The 19,384-nt window shown below is 40.7% G+C and overlaps 1 protein-coding gene across 6 annotated transcripts in view; it reads right to left on the bottom strand.

Moving 5' to 3' along the window:
* LOC121630257 (seizure 6-like protein) overlaps positions 1–19,384 on the bottom strand; it is a 74,634-nt gene that overhangs the window by 11,930 nt on the left and 43,320 nt on the right. For all 6 annotated transcript variants that reach the window (XM_041970427.1, XM_041970428.1, XM_041970429.1 and 3 more), the window contains exons 3-10: positions 17,001–17,140; positions 13,707–13,902; positions 11,382–11,567; positions 11,104–11,275; positions 7,548–7,714; positions 6,990–7,184; positions 6,198–6,336; positions 3,831–4,027 (exon numbers count right to left, since the gene is read on the bottom strand). In XM_041970427.1, the coding sequence (XP_041826361.1) occupies positions 3,831–4,027; positions 6,198–6,336; positions 6,990–7,184; positions 7,548–7,714; positions 11,104–11,275; positions 11,382–11,567; positions 13,707–13,902; positions 17,001–17,140 (1,392 nt within the window). The remainder of the gene's footprint in view (positions 1–3,830; positions 4,028–6,197; positions 6,337–6,989; positions 7,185–7,547; positions 7,715–11,103; positions 11,276–11,381; positions 11,568–13,706; positions 13,903–17,000; positions 17,141–19,384) is intronic.

Below are 19,384 nucleotides of genomic sequence, written 5' to 3'. Positions count from 1 at the left end.
CTGCCTCAGGCAGAGTTATTTATAACGCTGTTATTTATAATGAATTTATAACGGCTTAGTTGAAGCGAAGGACTCATTTTCTCATGTGTGTGAAGGACATGGGACGAGTCGGTCACTGTCCTCTAAACCTGCCTAAGAACAGACTGCTCACAGATGGTCTGAAGGGACTCTCTTCCCCATCACCTTCATGGCAGAGTGTACCAACCTGCTGAGCTTAGTTTTTAGTTGCTGACATCCCACATCTAACCAGGCTCTCAGAAGCATGGTCTTCTGCTGAAGCTCCAAGTCTATGTGAATTCTGAGGTTCTTGTATGAGCTGACAGGCCCTATGTTTGTCTTGTGAATGATCCCCAACTAATCTGGAATCCCGAACCATCTTCTTGGTTTTAGCCAATCACATTTATGTATTTTCATGTATTCAGTCTCATTTGTAATGCATTTACGTAATGTTTATGCATAATATATCATGTCTTATGTGACAGAGTGGAGATTAATGTCTATACAATCCAGCCCAATCTTTACTTTTTCAGTGAAGGTTACTGCAGACTGAAAATGTTTTTATTGGTTGAGGCAAACTATGAAATATAATCAAATATATTTAAAAATAATTCTGATGTAAGTCTATTTAAAAAGAACATTTAATGTATTCTTTCTACAAAGATGCCACAAAGATACAGAAAATAAAAAGGCACAGGGTTTTTTTGTAGACAATGATTCAAACAACTTTATCTTGACCACTTTCTTTGATTAAACAGCCTTTCTGGTTTTTAATTAATTTTCTTTAGCTTTCTCTTTTCTATTGATTATATCTCTTTAAATCTGAGGATTTTATGATTTGTCTGCTTCAGCTCCCTGTTGCATGTGGGGAATGTTGTAACGCGGGTTTTGTGGTCGAATGTTGTTTGATTTATTAAATATTACATGTAATCTTTTACTTCATTGCAGTAACATCAGTTCATTTGTTGTTGTTTCCTTCTCAATCACACATTTAAGGCGCAGTCGTTGCTCAGTGAAGTAGAAGAACAAATCAAAGCCTCCTCTAGAAGAACACAAAGAACATTAAGACAATGAAAGAAAAAAAGCTAAGAGAGATGTGTAAATAAGCAGCTTCCCACTGGACTAGTGTGTGTGGTTTGTGTAACTGATGACTGATCTGTTAGTGTACAGTACTGCATAATACTGTACAGTATAATAGGTCTAAAGGGATTTGGAAGTTCCAGGATCAATTATTCATTTTCTATTGACTTGGTCCTCCTCTGTGCAGCCTGAATATGTGTGTGTGTGTGTGTGGGTGGGGAGGGGGGCAATTTTTTCTCAACACACACAGGCTGACACATATATAATAATAAAAGACAGAGGACTCATACCGTGTCGAATAGATTTCATCCTGTGGGAGATGTGTGTGAGTTTATGGTGTCGGGAGGTTGACATGTCAATTGGGTAGAGTGTGTGTCCCTTTGCACTGCTAAACTGGTGTCAGGTGTTGGATCTGGAAAGCTCTGCAGATTACAGCTTATTTGGAGGCTTGTGAAACTCCAGGCTTGTGTGTGGAGTGTTGCTGTGTGATGGTGAAACAAATAGGATGTGATTGAATAAGGGCAGAGGGAAGTGGAAGGAAAGGGGGATGAGACAGGAGAAAATAAAATAAGGAAAGCAGGTCGTGTAGAATTGAGATAAATGGAAAACTGAGAAAACTCCAAATGTATTCGAGATACTTCTCATATTCTTCTATATTTGTCTTATTCACAGCAAAATCTCGTTTAAGGATCAAAACCAACATGTTGGTTCGTCTCGTCGCTGACTTCTGTGGACCGAAGTCCAATTATTTCTACTAAAAATTAGAATTTTACTTTTATTTACATGAAAAGAAAAAAGTTCAGTGACTAAAACCTAATTTAATAATAAGAATGTAATTAGAAAACAGATGAAAAAAGTTACAATCTAATCTACTGTCTGTAAATCATTGTTTTAATAAGAGGTAACAAACATCTGTAGAGCATTGATAAAATGCATCAGCATAATGATAATCAGGCCAAAGTTTCTTACACTCAGGGTTTAATGTTGACCCTCACTAGTTGCCACTTTGGATAAAAGTGCTTGCAACTGCTAACACTGGTTATTCATATTTTGTCCCAGCCTGTTCATTACTGCCTCGGCTGGTTGTCAGCAGGCTGAGAGTGTCGACTTATAGGATGAGACTGAACGTTAGCAGATATTCACACACATTTGTAACCTTGTGATAGGACTATTGTAACGCTTTGTATGTTGGGTTGGACCAGGACTCCCTGCAGTGCCTACAGAGCATACAAAATGCTGCAGACTGCCTACTGGCTAAAACAAAGAGCCCTGAGCACATCGCCCCCGTCTTGTGTATCTTACATTGGCTCCTTGTCTGCTTTTGTGGGAAATTTAAGGTTTTGTTGATTGTTTGTAGGTGTTTGCTTTCTCTGGGCCCATCTTATTTGAATGAGTTGTTGCAGCCCTACACTCTGCCCAGAGGCCTGAGGTCAGCGGACCAGCTCCTGTTACCTGTCCCTAAAGCCAGGCTAAAAACCAGAGGTGATAGGGCAGTGATAGAGAAGCCTCTTCCTCTCTGTCAGGTCCTTTCAGTCTTTAAGACAGTTTAAGTCCAAACTGAAAACATACCTCTTCTCCCTGCCCTTCAATGCTAGCTAAATGGAGTTTGCCTTGCTTGTTCTTTTTGTGATTATTTGTCTCTGTGATTGCAGCTGTTATCGTGAAGCACGTTGGTCAACTGAAGTTTATTTTTAAATGTGCTGTATAAATAAATTTAAATTGAAGCAGGAAGACCTGCCCAAGCATCCATCCCAGTGTCACACAGGACTGTCCTCATCCACGAACAGAACAAGCTCTGGTTGAGTCGTGTTGATGAGTGAAATGATGAGAGCTGTTTGAATTGTCTAAATTCTAAGGAAAGTTTGTTTGTTTTCTTTATTTGTTTAAAAGAAATTCAAAGTGAAGCTAGACTATTTTATCCAGTTCTATATGATCTGCCTAACATTCAGTTGGTCCTCACGGGCCAACCGAACCTTTAATTTGAATCAGGTGTGTTGGAGCAGGGAAACACCTAAAACCTGCAGGACTGCAGCTCTCAAGGACCAAGTTGTCCATCCCTCTTCTACATGCTACATATCAAATGTACCCATCCAATCTGAGTGGGTATCTGAGCCTTGCTCTCTACCTCCTACTTGCAGCCATCGCATCGCAACACGATATACTGTCTGCTTTTTATGCCACTACTGATGATGTCGCCACCTTCCAACAAGATGCGCTACATGTTTCTTCAACCCTTCCCCACCCCAGCATCCACCTGGAAGCTCCAGGTCAGAATTCATCACTCCAATTTCAAGTTGAAACTTCACATGTGTAAAGAATGACTGGACTGCAGCCTTTTTAGAGCAAATTTAAGTATTAAATGCTGCAAACCCTCATCACAGCTCATAGTCAGTGTGGTCTAAATCTTATTGCAGCTCTCTTCCTAAATCCTTAGAAATTTCTCCTGCTGTCTTAACTTCATAATGATTTTCAACAGGCCAAGGAAAAGAGCTTAAGAAAAGCCAATGAGAAGTTTTTTTTTACTTTTTGAACCCACCCCTGAACTCAACGAGTTAATCTGTGATTAAATGACAAGACAAACAAAATCCGGATAAGCCCTGACAAGGTCTCCAACATCCAACATCCAAGTAGCTTGACAAAGTAAGTGAGACAGAAAGAAGTGAGGCTGTTTTAAAGGCAAATAAAATCATTAGTGTTCTTTTTATAATAAAATGATTTTCATAAGCATTCTCAGCAGGGAAAAGCTTCCTCACCCATGTAGTTGATGATGAAGCCTTCTCCCTTCCCAAAGACGAGCCCCGCCGGGTCAGAATGGAAGGTGACAGTCAGGTCCGGGGTGGTGGAGGAGAGCTTGAAGGGGCTGCTGCCTCCAACGTAGCGTCCCAGGATACGGGTCGTGACCTCGTCTCCGTCAGTGATGGTCAACATGTCGCTGTCGCTGATGTTCAGTCTGAGAGACAGGCAGAGAGGGGGGAGCTGAGAAAAGTCACGTCGACAGCCGACTGCGTGGGAGACCAGACGACCTCAAAGGCTAAACACTGAATTCATCCACAGGGGAAGTGTTATATCATCTGTAAACATCTTATTGGTCCCGACATCTTTCTTTCACCATGGCCTTGAGGCTACTTGAAAATGTGAGGCTATGAAAACTGAAATGTTTGTTAATACAAGACATTTTTTCCCAAAGGACCGAAGGGTGTAATAACATTAATGCTGTCAGAGTCTAAAATGAAACAAAATAAATTAAATGAACTAAATAAAAAATTCACATCCAATGTGAAGCAAGAAGCCAGTCCAGTTAACAGAACTTTGTTTTTATGTGATGAATAAAGCCGTCTCAGAATATGACTGATTTTATAAAATGTTCAACTTTTTCAGATTTAACACTGAAAACTTTTGTACCTGAGGACTGAAAACTTAGATCTGTCTTATATATACAGTTAGCTGCAATTTTCAGCACCTGCTAACTCCTGAAAATACATTTCCCATCATCTGAAGTCTGTATCATTTCCAGTTGGGTAAAACGCACCGATGCAGGTATGCTGAGCATTGCTGGGTTATTTTGACATATACAGACACCTAAAAGCATGATCAATGAAATTTTGAGCTATTTGGGGCAAAAATCTAAGAAGATTTCTGGATATTTGTAGTTGACAATCTGAGGTATGTGTGTGTTTGTGTTATGACTCCAAGATGGAGTCATTTTAACACTTAACCACAAATCTAAAAACTCCACCACACTCCTGATTTTTAATAAACTTTTCTTGAATTTAAAGTTCCCTTCTCCTAAGAATCAAACATTTAACATTGTTAGCATGCCAGTAAGGTATGTTTTGTGTGTTTTTGTGGTACAAGACACATTATGATGTAAATCAGCCATCAGTGAGTAGCAGATGATTTCTACAGAACATCAACCATAGTTGCAGAAGGTCAGAAAGTTTGTTTTTTAGCTTCTTAAAATGTTTAAATGGTCTTGCCCCATCTTACCTCCCTGAGCTCCCTCATACTCCTTACTTCCGACGAACCTTCTCAGTCCCCCCAGGTCAGCTGACCAGCTGCGAGATCCAGAAGGAAGCTCAGAGGAGACAAAGCTTTCTCTATTGCTGCTCCCCAACAGTGAAATAATCTGCTCTTGCACATTAGAGGAAAATCATCTCAAAACCTATTTTTATTCTTTGGCTTTCATCCTCAGCAAGATTTAGTTCCTTTATTTGTTTTAATTGTTGGATTTTAGTTGTTCTTATGTCATGTTTATACATATGTCTGATGTTTTTAACTGTTTTATGTTTTTTTTTAGCTTCTTATGGTGTTTGGTATTCAGCTATGCACTGCACTTTGTTTCAGCTGTGGCTGTTTTAAAGTACTTTATAAATAAAGTTGGTATGATATGTTTAATGTAAAACACTGGAGGAATCAATCAATGACAATTTGTTAGTGGAGCGTCAGGCTGGCAGTGTGAGGGACGAATGAAATGAGAGAAGTTAGCGGCAGTACTCCCACATTGCAATTTGACTTCCTCTCTGGCTAAAATGTTTATGGCTGAAATGTTAGAAGTTCCAAGCAGAACAAAGTGGAAATGGAGTTGTAGTAAGTTTAAAGTGTTATCCACTGAGACCAGATTAGCATCTTCACACATCCCCATTTGCTGCATGAGGAAGACACTTTAAGGCCAAAAGAAGTTTTTATGGCAAAAAAAATCTAAAAGTAAACTTCTGAGGAATGTAGATGAGTGTTTAGGGCAGCTTTATCAAACAATATTTGAAATTCAGAACATTTTGTTTGGACTAAACTGCCAGTGCAGTAGACTTCTTACATCTTTTACTGGAGTTATTTCTGGTGATAAACTTTCATCAGGATGAGGAAAAACGCTTTTAAGTCACATCACTGCAAAACAGAAGCTACTGAACGATGGGGGGTAAAAGTATTAAAATCTACAGAGGGAGTAGTGTCAGCTGGTCCTTAATGCCATCAGGTTTGCCTTTAATGGCTCACTCTGAGCAGGAAAAGAGAAATATGAACAGGAGCATATAGTCCGGGTGCCAGGGGGAAGGGATGGAGCCTCCACACTTATAACATTTAGTCACACTTGAGATCGGTGTGTGTGTTGGTGTTTTTCTTACAGCTGCACATCGAGTAGCACTCGTTTATCCTCGCCAACGTGAATCCTCCAGCTGCAGTCCTCTCCCTCTCCGTACCACTCAGGCCAGTTTGGAGACAGGATCACTCCTCCTGGACCAGTCAGGTCGCCTCCGCACTGAGCTGCAGAGGAAGAGGAGGAAGACAGATGGGAGGAGGAGGAACAAGTTGGAGAAAGTGCTGGTAGCCTTGCAATCTACCTGATTCCACCTCTTCCACCTTTTTGTATTTTAAGCTGACCTAAGTGGTTGCTGACAGAACACACACATACCCATTAAACACATATTATATTCAGCTTCCTGCATCAGTTGGTATTAATGCTAATGTTGGAGTAAATTCTGGCTTTTTACATCAGATGCAACTGAACTTTTAAAGTCTTAAAAACAGCAGAAACATGTAGATCATCTTGCAGTCTTGGGACCTTGGGAACTTTTTGCTTCTCATGACTTTTATAAATTATTATATAAATTATTTTCCCACGATTTTAAGTTCAAACATCAGGTATGTTTGAGTGGATGCAGGTTAGGGCCGACTTGATGCATGATGTTGTGCTGGTTAGAAATCTGTGAATGTCACCAAGTCATGAAAAGAAAACCTAATGAGCTAAAGGTCAGCATCATTCTGACCTCCTGCATTAAAAAACACAGTGTCTCACACATTAGCCCCACAGTTACAACATAAGCTGCTTTTTTTCTCAAAAACGACTTCCTGAGTTTTATTCTTATCAGGTCCTACTCATAAATTAGCCAGATTCTGCTTTCTGAACACGGTTTTACCTTTACACAGTGGCTCTGTATCGTTCCAGTATGGATCTCTGGCGCTGATGCACTCAATTACAGGCGGGCCTTGTTCCAAAGAGTGGCCCAGGTCACAGGTGAACTGGACCACAGCTCCAACCCCGTACATGGGGTCAGAGGTTGTAAAGTTTCCATTCTGGAGGTACGGCTCGTAGCAGTGGCCACGCTCGAAAGCTGGAGGGGAAACAGAAATGTGGCTTCATTTAAAAAGATATTTATAAAATTACTTTTGTTATGATCTCTGTAACATATCTGTGTAATTTAATCCCTGCCTTAAATATCTGTAACCATGCTGTGTGTAACTTTTTGTAAGTTTGTCTCTTTCTCTTTGGCAGGAGTGACATGTTGAAGGGAACATTTCCGTCCTTTGGCAACTTTGCAGTGACAAGAACTGGAGAACTTCTGCAGTTATCTTGGTAAGCAGCTCATTTCCTGGCAGAAATTAACCTGGCAGTACATAATGTAAGAAGAAACTCAGCAACGATCGTGTTTGTCAGACAGCACTGCAGTCTTATTTCTGATCCCATCTGTCTGTACCTTCATAGCGGATGTTGAATCCTGTGTTGTGGTTGGGCTGGTCAGTGATGAACTGGATCCTTACAGCTGGACCTTCGCTGATCACTCCCTCAAAAGGTATCTGTCCGCCCCGAGCCGAGTCAAACAAAACCACAGAGCCGGCGTCCAGCCCGCTCCACAACACCAGCCTGCAGGGACAGAAAAAGATTCTTTTATTTAGAAAATAAAGAACAACTGCACCAAAATATGTATGATGCAAGACAGTGGGCAGACGTGATCAAGCCCAAAACAAGGGAGAACAAGGGAACTGTCAGTTATGTTTTATGTGATAAGTCAAGTCATACCAACAGTAACTTACCAATACTGGTAATACTAATAAAATACTAATACTAATAACAATAAAAATGCTTATCATTATCATCAACATCCCAATCACCATTTCCACAGTCATAATAATTTTGTATAGTGTGTTTTAAGGCCACAAGGACTTGCAATATCTCTTTTGGGGATGTGGGGGTTGTGCAACTGCATTTTTTTGTTTTATTTGTGTTTTATGTTTTGTTTTTCTCTGTTGTTCTTCTAATTTGGGTATTGTGCAATATCTTTATGATATTTGTGTGCCTAATGGTAGTCTGTACTTTAAAATGGTTTGTTATTATGGTGTGTGGTGTATTGATGTTGTTAAGGCATCTAATGTAACAGCACTTGAGTCCAAACCAAATTTCTCCATAAGGGCAATAAAGAGTATGTGTACATACGTATTTGTATGTGCATTCATATTTGTAATAATCTCCATTAAGGAAAATAAATTATGAAATTTAAATTATATAGTTTATTCCACACCAAATCAGCAGAGCTGAAACCAGGAAACAAGCCGGGGCCGTACTATAGAGGGCCCCCTGGGTGGGCAGCATTGCATCCATGCACCCATCCATCCATCCATCCATCCATCCATCCATCCATCCATCCATCCATCCCAGCTCCCAGACCCTGGGGAGGGAGCCTACCAATTAGCATGATTGTCCATTCATACTTTCTCTTTTCTGTTTCTTTATTATAAAATAAAACAGTGACATAGCCTTTTCTCCCCCAAAGGTTGACCTACAAGGAACCCCCAGAGCCACCTCAGATGCCAAATCCCAGCACAGCAGACAAAGGGAGGGAACAAACTAATGTTTTGTGAATTTCAAAGGAAAAACTGAGAGAATTCAGCCTGATAAATCCAACTGATTCACAAAACACATCATGGGACTAATTGCTCCAAAGTTAGAGGTTGGAGTGTTTCTACAGCGAAGATCACATGACAGGTGTGTTGCAGTAAAACTGGTCCTGAACAGGAAGAGAAACTGCAGTCACACTTTTTTAGGAACTGACAGATGCATTTTGCAGTTTGGAGAAGCAGAAACATCCTATAAAAAAAAAGAACTGAATTCAGCACATCCAGCATATGATTGGGAGTTTGCACGACTCGTGCACTGTGACTGCGTGGATGGTGATGTGGCACGGAATGTAGCCAATCAGAGCGCGAGCTGGCTGGGGAACAAGGAAGTAAATAAAGTTCATGTTCACGCCGTCTCCAGTCTGTTATTTTTTTCAGTTCTGGCTTTTTCTATAACAATAGTTCCAAGACCACCATCATTCCCTGGTCCTATATATCCTCGTTCATGCTTGTGTTTTCCGGTTGTTACTATGTTTCTTCTTCTTCGTTGTTTGCCAGTTGTTGCTATGGTTCTTCTACGTTTCGACATTTGTCCGAGTCAGAGGACTAGATTGTAGATGAGTTGTGGGACAGCATCGTCATGTGCGTGTTGTTCTCTGATTACATTTTCGGGCCACACCATACACAGTACGATCAAAACAGATTTTTTTATCTTCACGTGTGAGGTCTCGACCAGATCAAAAATCTCATAAGATTAAAAAAATCGTTACGTTTCTACCAGGCCTGTGTCACGCTTTTAAAGGACTAGGTATTGGTTTGGTTTCTACAGAGCACTTAAAACATCTCTTTCAATACATAGTTGTCCCTCCTATAGCAGATTCTGGAGATCTGTAGAGAACTATGGTGCAGAAAGACCGCTTTTCTTCACAAAAACAACAGATTTAAAGCGTTATCTCGTTCTCCCTCCAAATGAATTCCTTAGAATAACCAGTCTTGATTATGACAGCTGTATTAAACAACAGATTGTTTGTGAACGCTGACCAGTGTTTCCAAAAAATAACCTGTGTTTCTGAGCAACAGTACAAACAGGTTTTATATTTGCTGTTTTGAACAGGATCTATAAATGCCACCTGACCAAAAAACAAACACACAAAAAAAGTTTGTGTTTTAAGAAAAGTGGCTGCAAACTTTAAAAATCTACCAACAAACAGTGTGTTTGGGAGCAGATCTTTTTTTTTAAATATATAAATACAGGCTCTGGATTTTTAAACATTAAGATCACAACGTTTTAGTTGGTGGTCTCTATAACCCACCCCAGTCCTGGATTTAAGAGACTCTTTGCTCTGGAGCAGTAAAGAAGCACCAGTAGCACTTGTTTGTTGTTATTGTTTTAAAAGAAGTTTAAAGCGTATTGTATTTATGCCAGCATTCCTTTATCTCTCCTACTTATGAGGATGTTGCTGCTTATTAAAGGAATATTTCCTACAATATGCAAACATTAAGATGGGTTGTATTTAGATGTAGGATGCTGCAATGGGTCATGATCAAATAACCTATTTAGTGTTTTGGATTGGACGACTAAATATGTCATCTTTGGATTATATATCCTCCTGGTTCGTTTGCACATGTGTAATTTAGAAAAGAAAGAATCTGATTATGTTTTTATAGTTAATTGGAACAACCCTGTCACTTTTTTAAAGCATGCCCTGTTGTAATGATCCTAAATATCATTAGCTCAAAAAAGATAAATAAATAAAATGAAACACGGAGAGCAGCTTATTTACAGAGAAGCACAATTCAGCATAAATATAGCAGGAGCTGCTATGCAGGCGAACGAGTGGGTGTGACACAGTTGATCCGCTGCTGTAGGAACTGCATCTCACACGGGTGTGTGAGAGATGTGTAAAAGCATGTTACTGCATCACCAGTTAACTGCATGTTGCAGCTGGCGATTTACAAGAGAATAAAAATGTCCACAACAGAGGTGGCTTCAGAGGAAATGAAGTTGTAGTTTACGATCGCCACCACAACAGCTCGCTGCCGTCTTTCACCAGCAGAGAGGTCCTGACTGGGGTGGAGCGTGATCAGCTTTCTTTGTTCATGAGGTTTTTCTCTTGAACAACACATGGTGTAAAACTTGACTCTGATCACCTGACAGCTCAGTCATGAGAAGAGAAGGTTGTTTGGTTTTAAGATTTGTCAGGGATATGTAAATCTGCAGAGCTTCTTTGGTGGGTTTATAACAGCTCAACAGGTTCGGTTACATTTAACATTTTCCACCTCAAATGAGAATTATTCTGAGCTGTGAATTCTGGACAAAATGTTAAATCCACAAAGAGACTGAAAACTTAAAAGGTGTCATTGAATCAAGTTGGTTTAAAATGACAACATTTGTCAGGTGAAGATGAGTGCTCCTACCGGTCAGTCGGCTCCAATGCCAGTCTCTCCAGGTGCATGTGCAACCTCTGGTCCTTAGGGGCCTCCAGGGACCAGGAGCAGGAGCGGTCCAGGGTGGAGTTAGGTCCATGGTGGGGAGAGGGGGACAGCACCCTTCCTACTGTTGCATTCTTCACCGTGCCTCCACAAAGAGCTACAGTGAGAAAATCTCTTAGTGGAGTTTGGGGTATCAAACAGAAGATTTTTTTAATGGTGAATGATCCGGCGACCCACATCCCTGCAGATTTACACGCACTCACCCCTGCAGGTCGGCTCCGTGCCGCTCCACACTGGCAGGGACGCGTTGATGCATGTGAGCAGTGGCTCCCCCTGCAGGTGGTAACCCATGTGGCAGTGAAAGCGGGCAACGCCTCCAGGGAGCAGGTCCAGCACAGACACCTCCCCAAAGTGAGGCCTCTTCGGCAGCGAGCAGCTCAGCCTGAAAACTAGAAAGACAAATCCGGTTCTATATTTTATTATACTGCTTCTCATTCTCCTCAAGGTTAATTACTGTAGAAGTAGTGTAATTTGTTTAACAGATGTAATCTTTATTCTGTTTAACAGACCATCCGACATGTCAGGGAAGAACAGCGGCTCTTGGTGTGGTTGGTGTGAGCCACACGTTGGCCATTACAACATTCTCAGGAGCTTGAATTGAGCATTAGAGAATAACAGATTAAAAAGGCTGAAAAAGCCTTTTTTAAGACATCGTTGTTCCCCAGACTAACTCCTTTTAAACTGAAGCTATTCAGGACTACAGCTGCTTTTCCATAGCAGTGTCCATTTAAGATTCAGCTCCTTCCTTTAAAAGTTTTAAATGTATTATTGTCATGTTATTTATCACATCTAGTTCATATTCACCCTCCTAGTAAAGTTCTGCGGTCATCCAGCCAGTTGTTTCTAGATTCAGACTGAATTACAAAGGAGCTTTCTGCTGCCCCTAATCTGTGGAACAACCTACCCTACCACACACACACACAGCAGCCAGTGTGTAGATAGTTTTAAATTCCAACTCAAGAGTCACCTCGAGCAGAGCAGAGCACTTATGTGTTTTATTTGTTTTTAATTTTAATTTCATTTTATTTTAGTTCTATGTTCTGGTTTCTATGTTCCTGTTATTTTCCGCCTCTTTTACAGCGACTTGAATCACCCGACGAGGCAGTAACGTGATTTCTGAGAAACGGGGCCTCGTTTGTCTTTGGACACGTGATATTCAGAAAAACTGTACAGGCCTCGATGGAGGCTTCAGTTGAACAGCTCTGTGTTACCTGTTAGAGTCTGAGCTTTATCGGGTTTCCTGGACTAAGGACTGTTTATGGTTTTGATGTAGGATTCTGGACAAAACATGTTTCTCTTCTTTGGATGGACTTATATTTGGATCACAGATAGAACAGAAATGCCTGTCTGATTAAAAGGATTGAGTTCTTTCAACACTCTCCTGTAACCTGTGCCTCTGTCGGGACTCCTGAAGTTTTTTTTAGCTGGTAGAACAAAAGATACTCACCTGTGTTTTTGTTTACAGAAGAGCCAGAGCAATCTAGACGCCTTAACCTGCCTTTGCTGTTCTTGATACCTGCAGCTTTAATGAACTCAGTTCTGAGTAGTTTTGAACTTCTGTGGGTCCAGTCTGCTGAATCATCAGAGCCTAAGCCAACAGAAATTCTGCGGCAGGTACTGTTGATCCCAGAGGATTTTTGAAAATACTGACAATCTGAAGAGTTTTATATGGTCGGTCTCAAAATTCCTTACTGTGTGTCATAAAAAGGTCTAAAGGAGGTTCTTCTTGAATTCAGCCATTAAAGATATCTCTTCTCTCGGCATGTAATTATTCTGTGAATAATAAAGAAGTGGGAAGAACAGCTGTTTATGCAGATGTTAGATTTATTTGAGACAGAACTGGACATTGGGGCTTTTTAAATCCTCAGGTGATTCAGGGATTTTCTAAATTAGCACTTTTAACTTCAACGTTTTTATTTGTAATATATCTTGATGCTTACTTGAGGAATCAAGCAGCTCTGGGTACATTTTAATTGAATAATCCTAATAAGCTTCTGAAGCTGTGTGGGATAATAATCCTCACCTCTTTATGTTGAGTGATTTTATTTTATTATTTTTATTTAATCTCTACACACACATTCTATTCTCAATCAGAGCTTTTCTTCTGCTTGCCAGTGATGTAAAAGGATTAGATAGCTGTGATTAATGGCACAGGTGGATGCCTCCTCCTTTCCAGTCCTTGTCATATCCATTATGCGCTGGCACGCCCCCAACCTCGCACACAGAAACATACACAAAAAAGTCACACAGCCATACGAGCCTCCATATTCTCAGTCTCCTAATGAGATGAAAGCGAATTAATCAGGGCGCTGATCAGCTAATTCACACGACAGATTCAATCACCGTTCAAAACGATTTGATGAGAAGATTTCTGATTATGCTATCAGGATGCATGCAGAGTGGTAACAGCCCCTTAGCCCCTAATGAAAGGACTCGCGCTTATTGAATTTTATATGTATGAATTTTCATAAATGAGTCGTTGCATGAATTGAGTGTGTTTAGACCTTTCTGTGTGTGTGCAGACTCACTTTGATAGTGCAGCTGGAAGATGCCCATGCTCCCATCGGGCGCAGAGCCGTAGTAGACCGACAGAGTGTTGGTGGGACTGCGGATCACCTGACCTTCCACCAGCAGTGTGTGGTTGGCCAGAACCAGCAGGGCACCTCGCTCATCGACACCTCTGATGGACAGCTGCTCGCCGTCTGACAGGTTCACACTCTTCACCTAGAAACACAGGAAGTTTATGCTACAAAGTGACTTCATGGAATGATCAAAGATTTGAGGCAATGAAGATTGTGTATACTCTCAGATTTCATCAGGACGTGTGGTTGTCATCAATGAACCTGAACATCCAATCCTTAACTATCATGAGTCCACTCAACATCGGGAAGTTAGTTTGAGTTTGTACAGAAAATATTTAATCAATGAATTGCTTCTTTTGTCATCTTTAGTGTGGTGACCTTGAGTAAAATAATTCATAAAATGTTTCAGTTTTTTCATTACAAAGCACAACATCCCCAAGTCAACCCTGTACTCAACTGCTGCTGCATCTAATTTTATATTAGACTTTACACTTCTCACAAAGCTTCAGAATGTGTGTTACACAAGCAAAAATAAGAAAGAATGTTTGTTTTTATCCCCATTACACCTGAACACCATCATTACCCGGTGCCTGCAGCTACTGACTGAAGGCTGCAGCCCAAACACAAATCAGTGCAGAGAAATGCACCACCACACACTTCAGCAGGGTCAGACGTCACATCTAAGAGGACTTACTTTTGAATGCATGATGGACTTTTGGTATTTCGGTTAAAGAAAACAAGCACTAAAACACCAACTCAAAAAAACTATGCCTATTGTTTAGTATCGGCCTCATATTTAAGTAAAATTGGTCCATTTCTAAGGCAGTCATTGTAAGCAGGAAGGTTAAAACACAAATCTCTACATCTCTTGGTGCAATTGGTCTATTTTTTTTTTTTTTTTACTTTAGCTTAGAGAAATAAATCAGGGACTGAGACGAAATTTGGAAAATGTTCATTACAAATCCATCCATCCATCCATCCATCCATCCATCCATCCATCCATCCATCCATTCTCTTCCGCTTATCCGGAGTCGGGTCGCGGGGGCAGCTGCCTAAGCAGGGAAACCCAGACTTCCCTCTCCCCGACCACATTCACCAGCTCATCCGAAGGGATCCCGAGGCGTTCCCAGGCCAGCCGAGAGATGTAGTCTGTCCAGCGTGTCCTGGGTCTGCCCCGGGGCCTCCTTCCGGTGGGACGTGCCCGGAACACCTCACCAGGGAGGCGTCCAGGAGGCATCCTAACCAGATGCCCGAGCCACCTCATCTGGCTCCTCTCGATGTGGAGGAGAAGCGGCTCTACTCTGAGCCCCTCCCGGATCACCGAGCTTCTCACCCTATCTCTAAGGGAGAGCCCGGCCACCCTGCGGAGGAAACTCATTTCGGCCGCTTGTATTACAAATCAAGTAGCTAAAAAATCTTCTGTCATTTACACATGTGATGAACTGGCTTGTGGTCTACAACATGAAAATAATACATTTATTTCAGTGAAAAAGTACCTATGAATAAATTGCATCGGATGCAACATGAATGGAAGGTAACTCCAAAGCTAGAGTGTTAAACCCCCCCACAGTCTTGCCTTTTATCCACATTTTCACAAGTGTAAATAATTAAGGTAATTAAAGTCCGCCCTCCCACTCTGTGACGGAGGAACTGTGTGTGGAGTCACACCACAGCTGTGGAGGGTTTCTTATTAAAGGTATAATGTAGAAATCCACCAGTAAGCAAGAAGAAGCGCTCAGTGTTCATTTCTATCCACAGATTCTTTAAAGATATTTCATTTAAATTTATTTGTAACATGAAAAACACAATATATTTTCCAAAATGTTCTCATTTGTCTTCATGTTCACTTTCTTATTTTTTTTATTATTGGATAACAATCTCAGTAATAACCATCACATCATCTGTAAGAGACATTTTTATGAAGCAGAAGTAGATGGGAGTGTTTACAGGAAATTAATTTCCTTACTATAATTCATTGTTTGATTGATTAATCTGTTTACTGTGATCAACTCCTGCAAAAACTCTGCAGGTTGTAGCTTCTGGAAGGTTCATGAGAAGCTTCTGTCAAAACAAACTGGATGTTTTTATTGTTGCAGTGATTGCAGTTACTGAGGCGCTCTCTGCGCTGGATGGTTTAATAACAACATTTTTCTTTTAAAGCTTGTTAAATTGACCCAACCTCTGTGATTATTCATTATTCCAGATTGGATGGGAACGAAGGAGTAATGTTCATCTAACCATCCAAACAATCAGCAGCACCCTGTCAAAACTGACAAATGACCAAGACATTTCATAACTCAAAAGAAAACGGGTTTCTCATCTCGGCGAAACGGAAGGATTAGGACCGAATGGTGTGACCATGGGGAGGAACTGGGGTTGCTTTACTCTACAAAAGTGAAATGAAACTAAAGACTTTTGCACTGCTTCCACATGGTCAGAAGGGTGTTTGTGTTGAATAGACCACAAAATTCTTCTGCTTACTCATAAACCCGGACGAACCTGTTGTAGTTTTTGTTTTTAAAGATTCTCATTTTATCTTACAAATGTCTGAACTTAGATTGACTCTAAACAGGACTTTGGACTTGTTCATGCCAGGAGAGCTTTGCATTGAGCATGGATGCAGGCAACATGTAGACTGATGCCTGGCAAGACTAACATATATCGCCACAGGCAAACAGAAAGACCTTATAAATCTCGGCTATAAAGATGTGAACTTTTTATGTTTTATAGGTATGGTTTTATTTTAAAATATTTTACTTTATTTTGTATACTTAAGCGTAATTTCTGTTAGTTTAATGTGTATATGTATATGTGAGTGAGTGTGTGAGTGCTTGGGTGACAGTTTTTAGAAGTTTGGAAAGTTAAGATGTTTTTGTTTAAAGAAATAAGAAAATCCAATAAAAATGTTTGGAAATTACATTGTTGAATAGATTAACCAATTCTGTTTAATTATCCATTTTGCCGCCTTTAAATTTGACATATTTTGGACAAAATAATTCACAAGTGTTGGTTAATTTCAACCAATACTTCATTTAATTTTTAAATAAAAAAAATTATTGTTCTGTTATATGTTTGAAAGATCAGTACCAATGGCTACCAGTAGGGGGCAGAGTTTTTCCTGGGCTCCACATGGTGACAAGCATAAACACTGCAGCATCCTCCTCCAATAAAAAGAGATGCCCAGCCTGATAACAGAGACTCTGCAAACAGTGGGTGTGTGTGTGATTTGCTGATATGTACCTGCAGTTCCACTCCATAGCCGGTGTACACGGTCACAGTGTAGGTGCAGTGCAGGACGGTGCCGACAGGCAGAGGGGGTTCGTCGGAGGAGTCGATGTATCCCTCTGGGTCGGAAAAATTCACCATGCAGCTGGACGCAGCTGAGGACAGAGTGGAGGAGGTTATTTAGCCTTGGCCTGATTTTTTTTTTTTCTGTGCCCTGCCTTGTAATCCCTTTAATGTGAGCCTGAGTGGAAACTCTGTGGAAATCCCTGCTGCGTATAATTAATGATGGAAATTACAGGGATCTTAACTGCTACACAGCAGACGGGCACCGTCAGGACTCATGGGTGTTAGAATAAATAATCACATTCTCGTTTCCTCCAAGGTTCGGTGGTGCGACTTCAAATCAGGCAAATCATGTACATTATTATCTACATAATTAATTGAGGGATTATTTTCATTCAAATCACATTACAGAAAAATGTTTTTCCACACAATATTATGATACAACCTGTCAATCACAAAGTGGCCCTGCCCTAAAGCATGCCATGTTTTATCACCTAATTGGGGAAATAATTTACATCACGTTCTTTTACAGAAACTACAGAAATCTTCAAAGAATTTAGGAAAATCCACGGAGGTAAAAAATCATAACTCACCTGCTGTAGCAGGATTAACATGCACAGTCTTTAAATCAGATTTTTCTTTCATTTCAAATTCAAAGTGTGGCTTCACAAATACACAAAATTGTGATGGCGAAGTGCATTCACACCAGCATAGTCAAGCATAACAGGAAATTTAAAAACTGTCTTTAGTTTGGTTTGGTTTACATTCACACTGCACTTTGCTCTAGTGGACCAAACCACCTGAGGAACATCATGCAGTTAAAACAACATCTAACCAAGAAGAAAGAAGAAGAAAATCAGACTCATCAGTTGGCCAGGATAAAAAATGGCTCGTTCACCGCAAGTAAACAATGGAGCAACAATAAAATTATATAAGCTATCTGATATGTTGCACTTTGATGCATCCTACGTCACCGTCTCTCTGTTTACTTTAACCCGTTAAGGCCTGACCCATGAAAAAATGGCAAGAAAAGTCCAGTTTTTAAAATATGAAGTCTTTATTTGGCCCTGTAACAAAATGTAACAAATCAACAAATAACCAAATCAACAAATAATAAATGGTGATCTCTACCATTTATTACCATGTGATATATTAAACATATATAGTGGTTTTCTGCTTCTGGGTATCAATTAGGGGACAGAAGACAAGTATCAGATTGTGTTCAACAGGATTTTGAGCAAAGTTTATTCCATAAATTGAAGCAAGATGTCTCAGAAACTGTATGTGACAAATATGTCACCTCAGGTTCTTATGGGTTAAGACACATATGTCAAACTGGTCCAGCAAAGGGCCGTGTGGCTGCAGGTTTTTGTTCCAACCAAGCAGCAGCACACCAGATTTGACTGATTCAATCAACTGATCTCAGTCTTCAGACAGCTGATTGGTCAAACTGTGTGCTCTTGGCTGGCTGGAACAAAAACCTGCAGCCACACGGCCCTTTGCTGGACCAGTTTGACATGCCTGGGTTAAGAGAAGAGCCCTGTTTTTTTTTTGTTGTTGTTTTTTTTTAAACAAACTTTCATTGAATGCACGATCACCCCTACTTTATACCGGGTGCGTGTGCTGCACATTACGGCTGTGCCTCGGCTTTATTCAATAGTTTGGTTTCCACCCGGTGCACTGCAGCGCGCATCAGAAGCATCCCAGAAGCGCATTGTCACGGCACGCCGCTAAATTTACGCGCAGTCTATTTTTGAAGCTCCATGCACCCAGAATGTGTCAATTTCCGCAGTTCAGATAGGGGCAGACGGGAAATCGTACACAGGAGCAGTGTAAAAGCTGCTGGTATTTTTCAAAATAAAAGCCCCCATGCACATTTGTGCTGCTGAACCATGTAAACATTATGTGTTAACCGATCAGGGGGTCTCAGTGTTTTTTTTTTTTTTTTTTTTTTGGTCATAATAGACGATGAGACGTTTATCCTGTTAATCACAAGATTCTCCACTCCTCCTGTGATTTTGTGATCTCGTGGATCCTGCTAGTTGGATTGCACTCACGGGTGCTCTACACCTGACACTCTCCCGGTAAAAGTGGTCGTGTCACAGAGGGCAGAACAAAACCGTGGTGCGGCCGTAACATGGGGCACACACACCCGGTGTAAAGGAGGGGTTCACACTGCTCCAAAAGAACCACACGATCCGTAGAAGCCGTATGAAGTGAACAAGAAGAGCTGACTCCCATCAGAAAGAGCTTTATTTGGATGCAACTTTATTTTGATGGGCACACCAAGCGGCCAATCACAGAAAAGAGAGAAAAGACTGGGATCATATCATTAT

This window comes from Melanotaenia boesemani, chromosome 19 (genome assembly GCF_017639745.1).
Source record: "Melanotaenia boesemani isolate fMelBoe1 chromosome 19, fMelBoe1.pri, whole genome shotgun sequence".
Taxonomy (NCBI): Eukaryota; Metazoa; Chordata; class Actinopteri; order Atheriniformes; family Melanotaeniidae; genus Melanotaenia; species Melanotaenia boesemani.
This window is presented reverse-complemented; position numbering and strand designations above follow the sequence as displayed.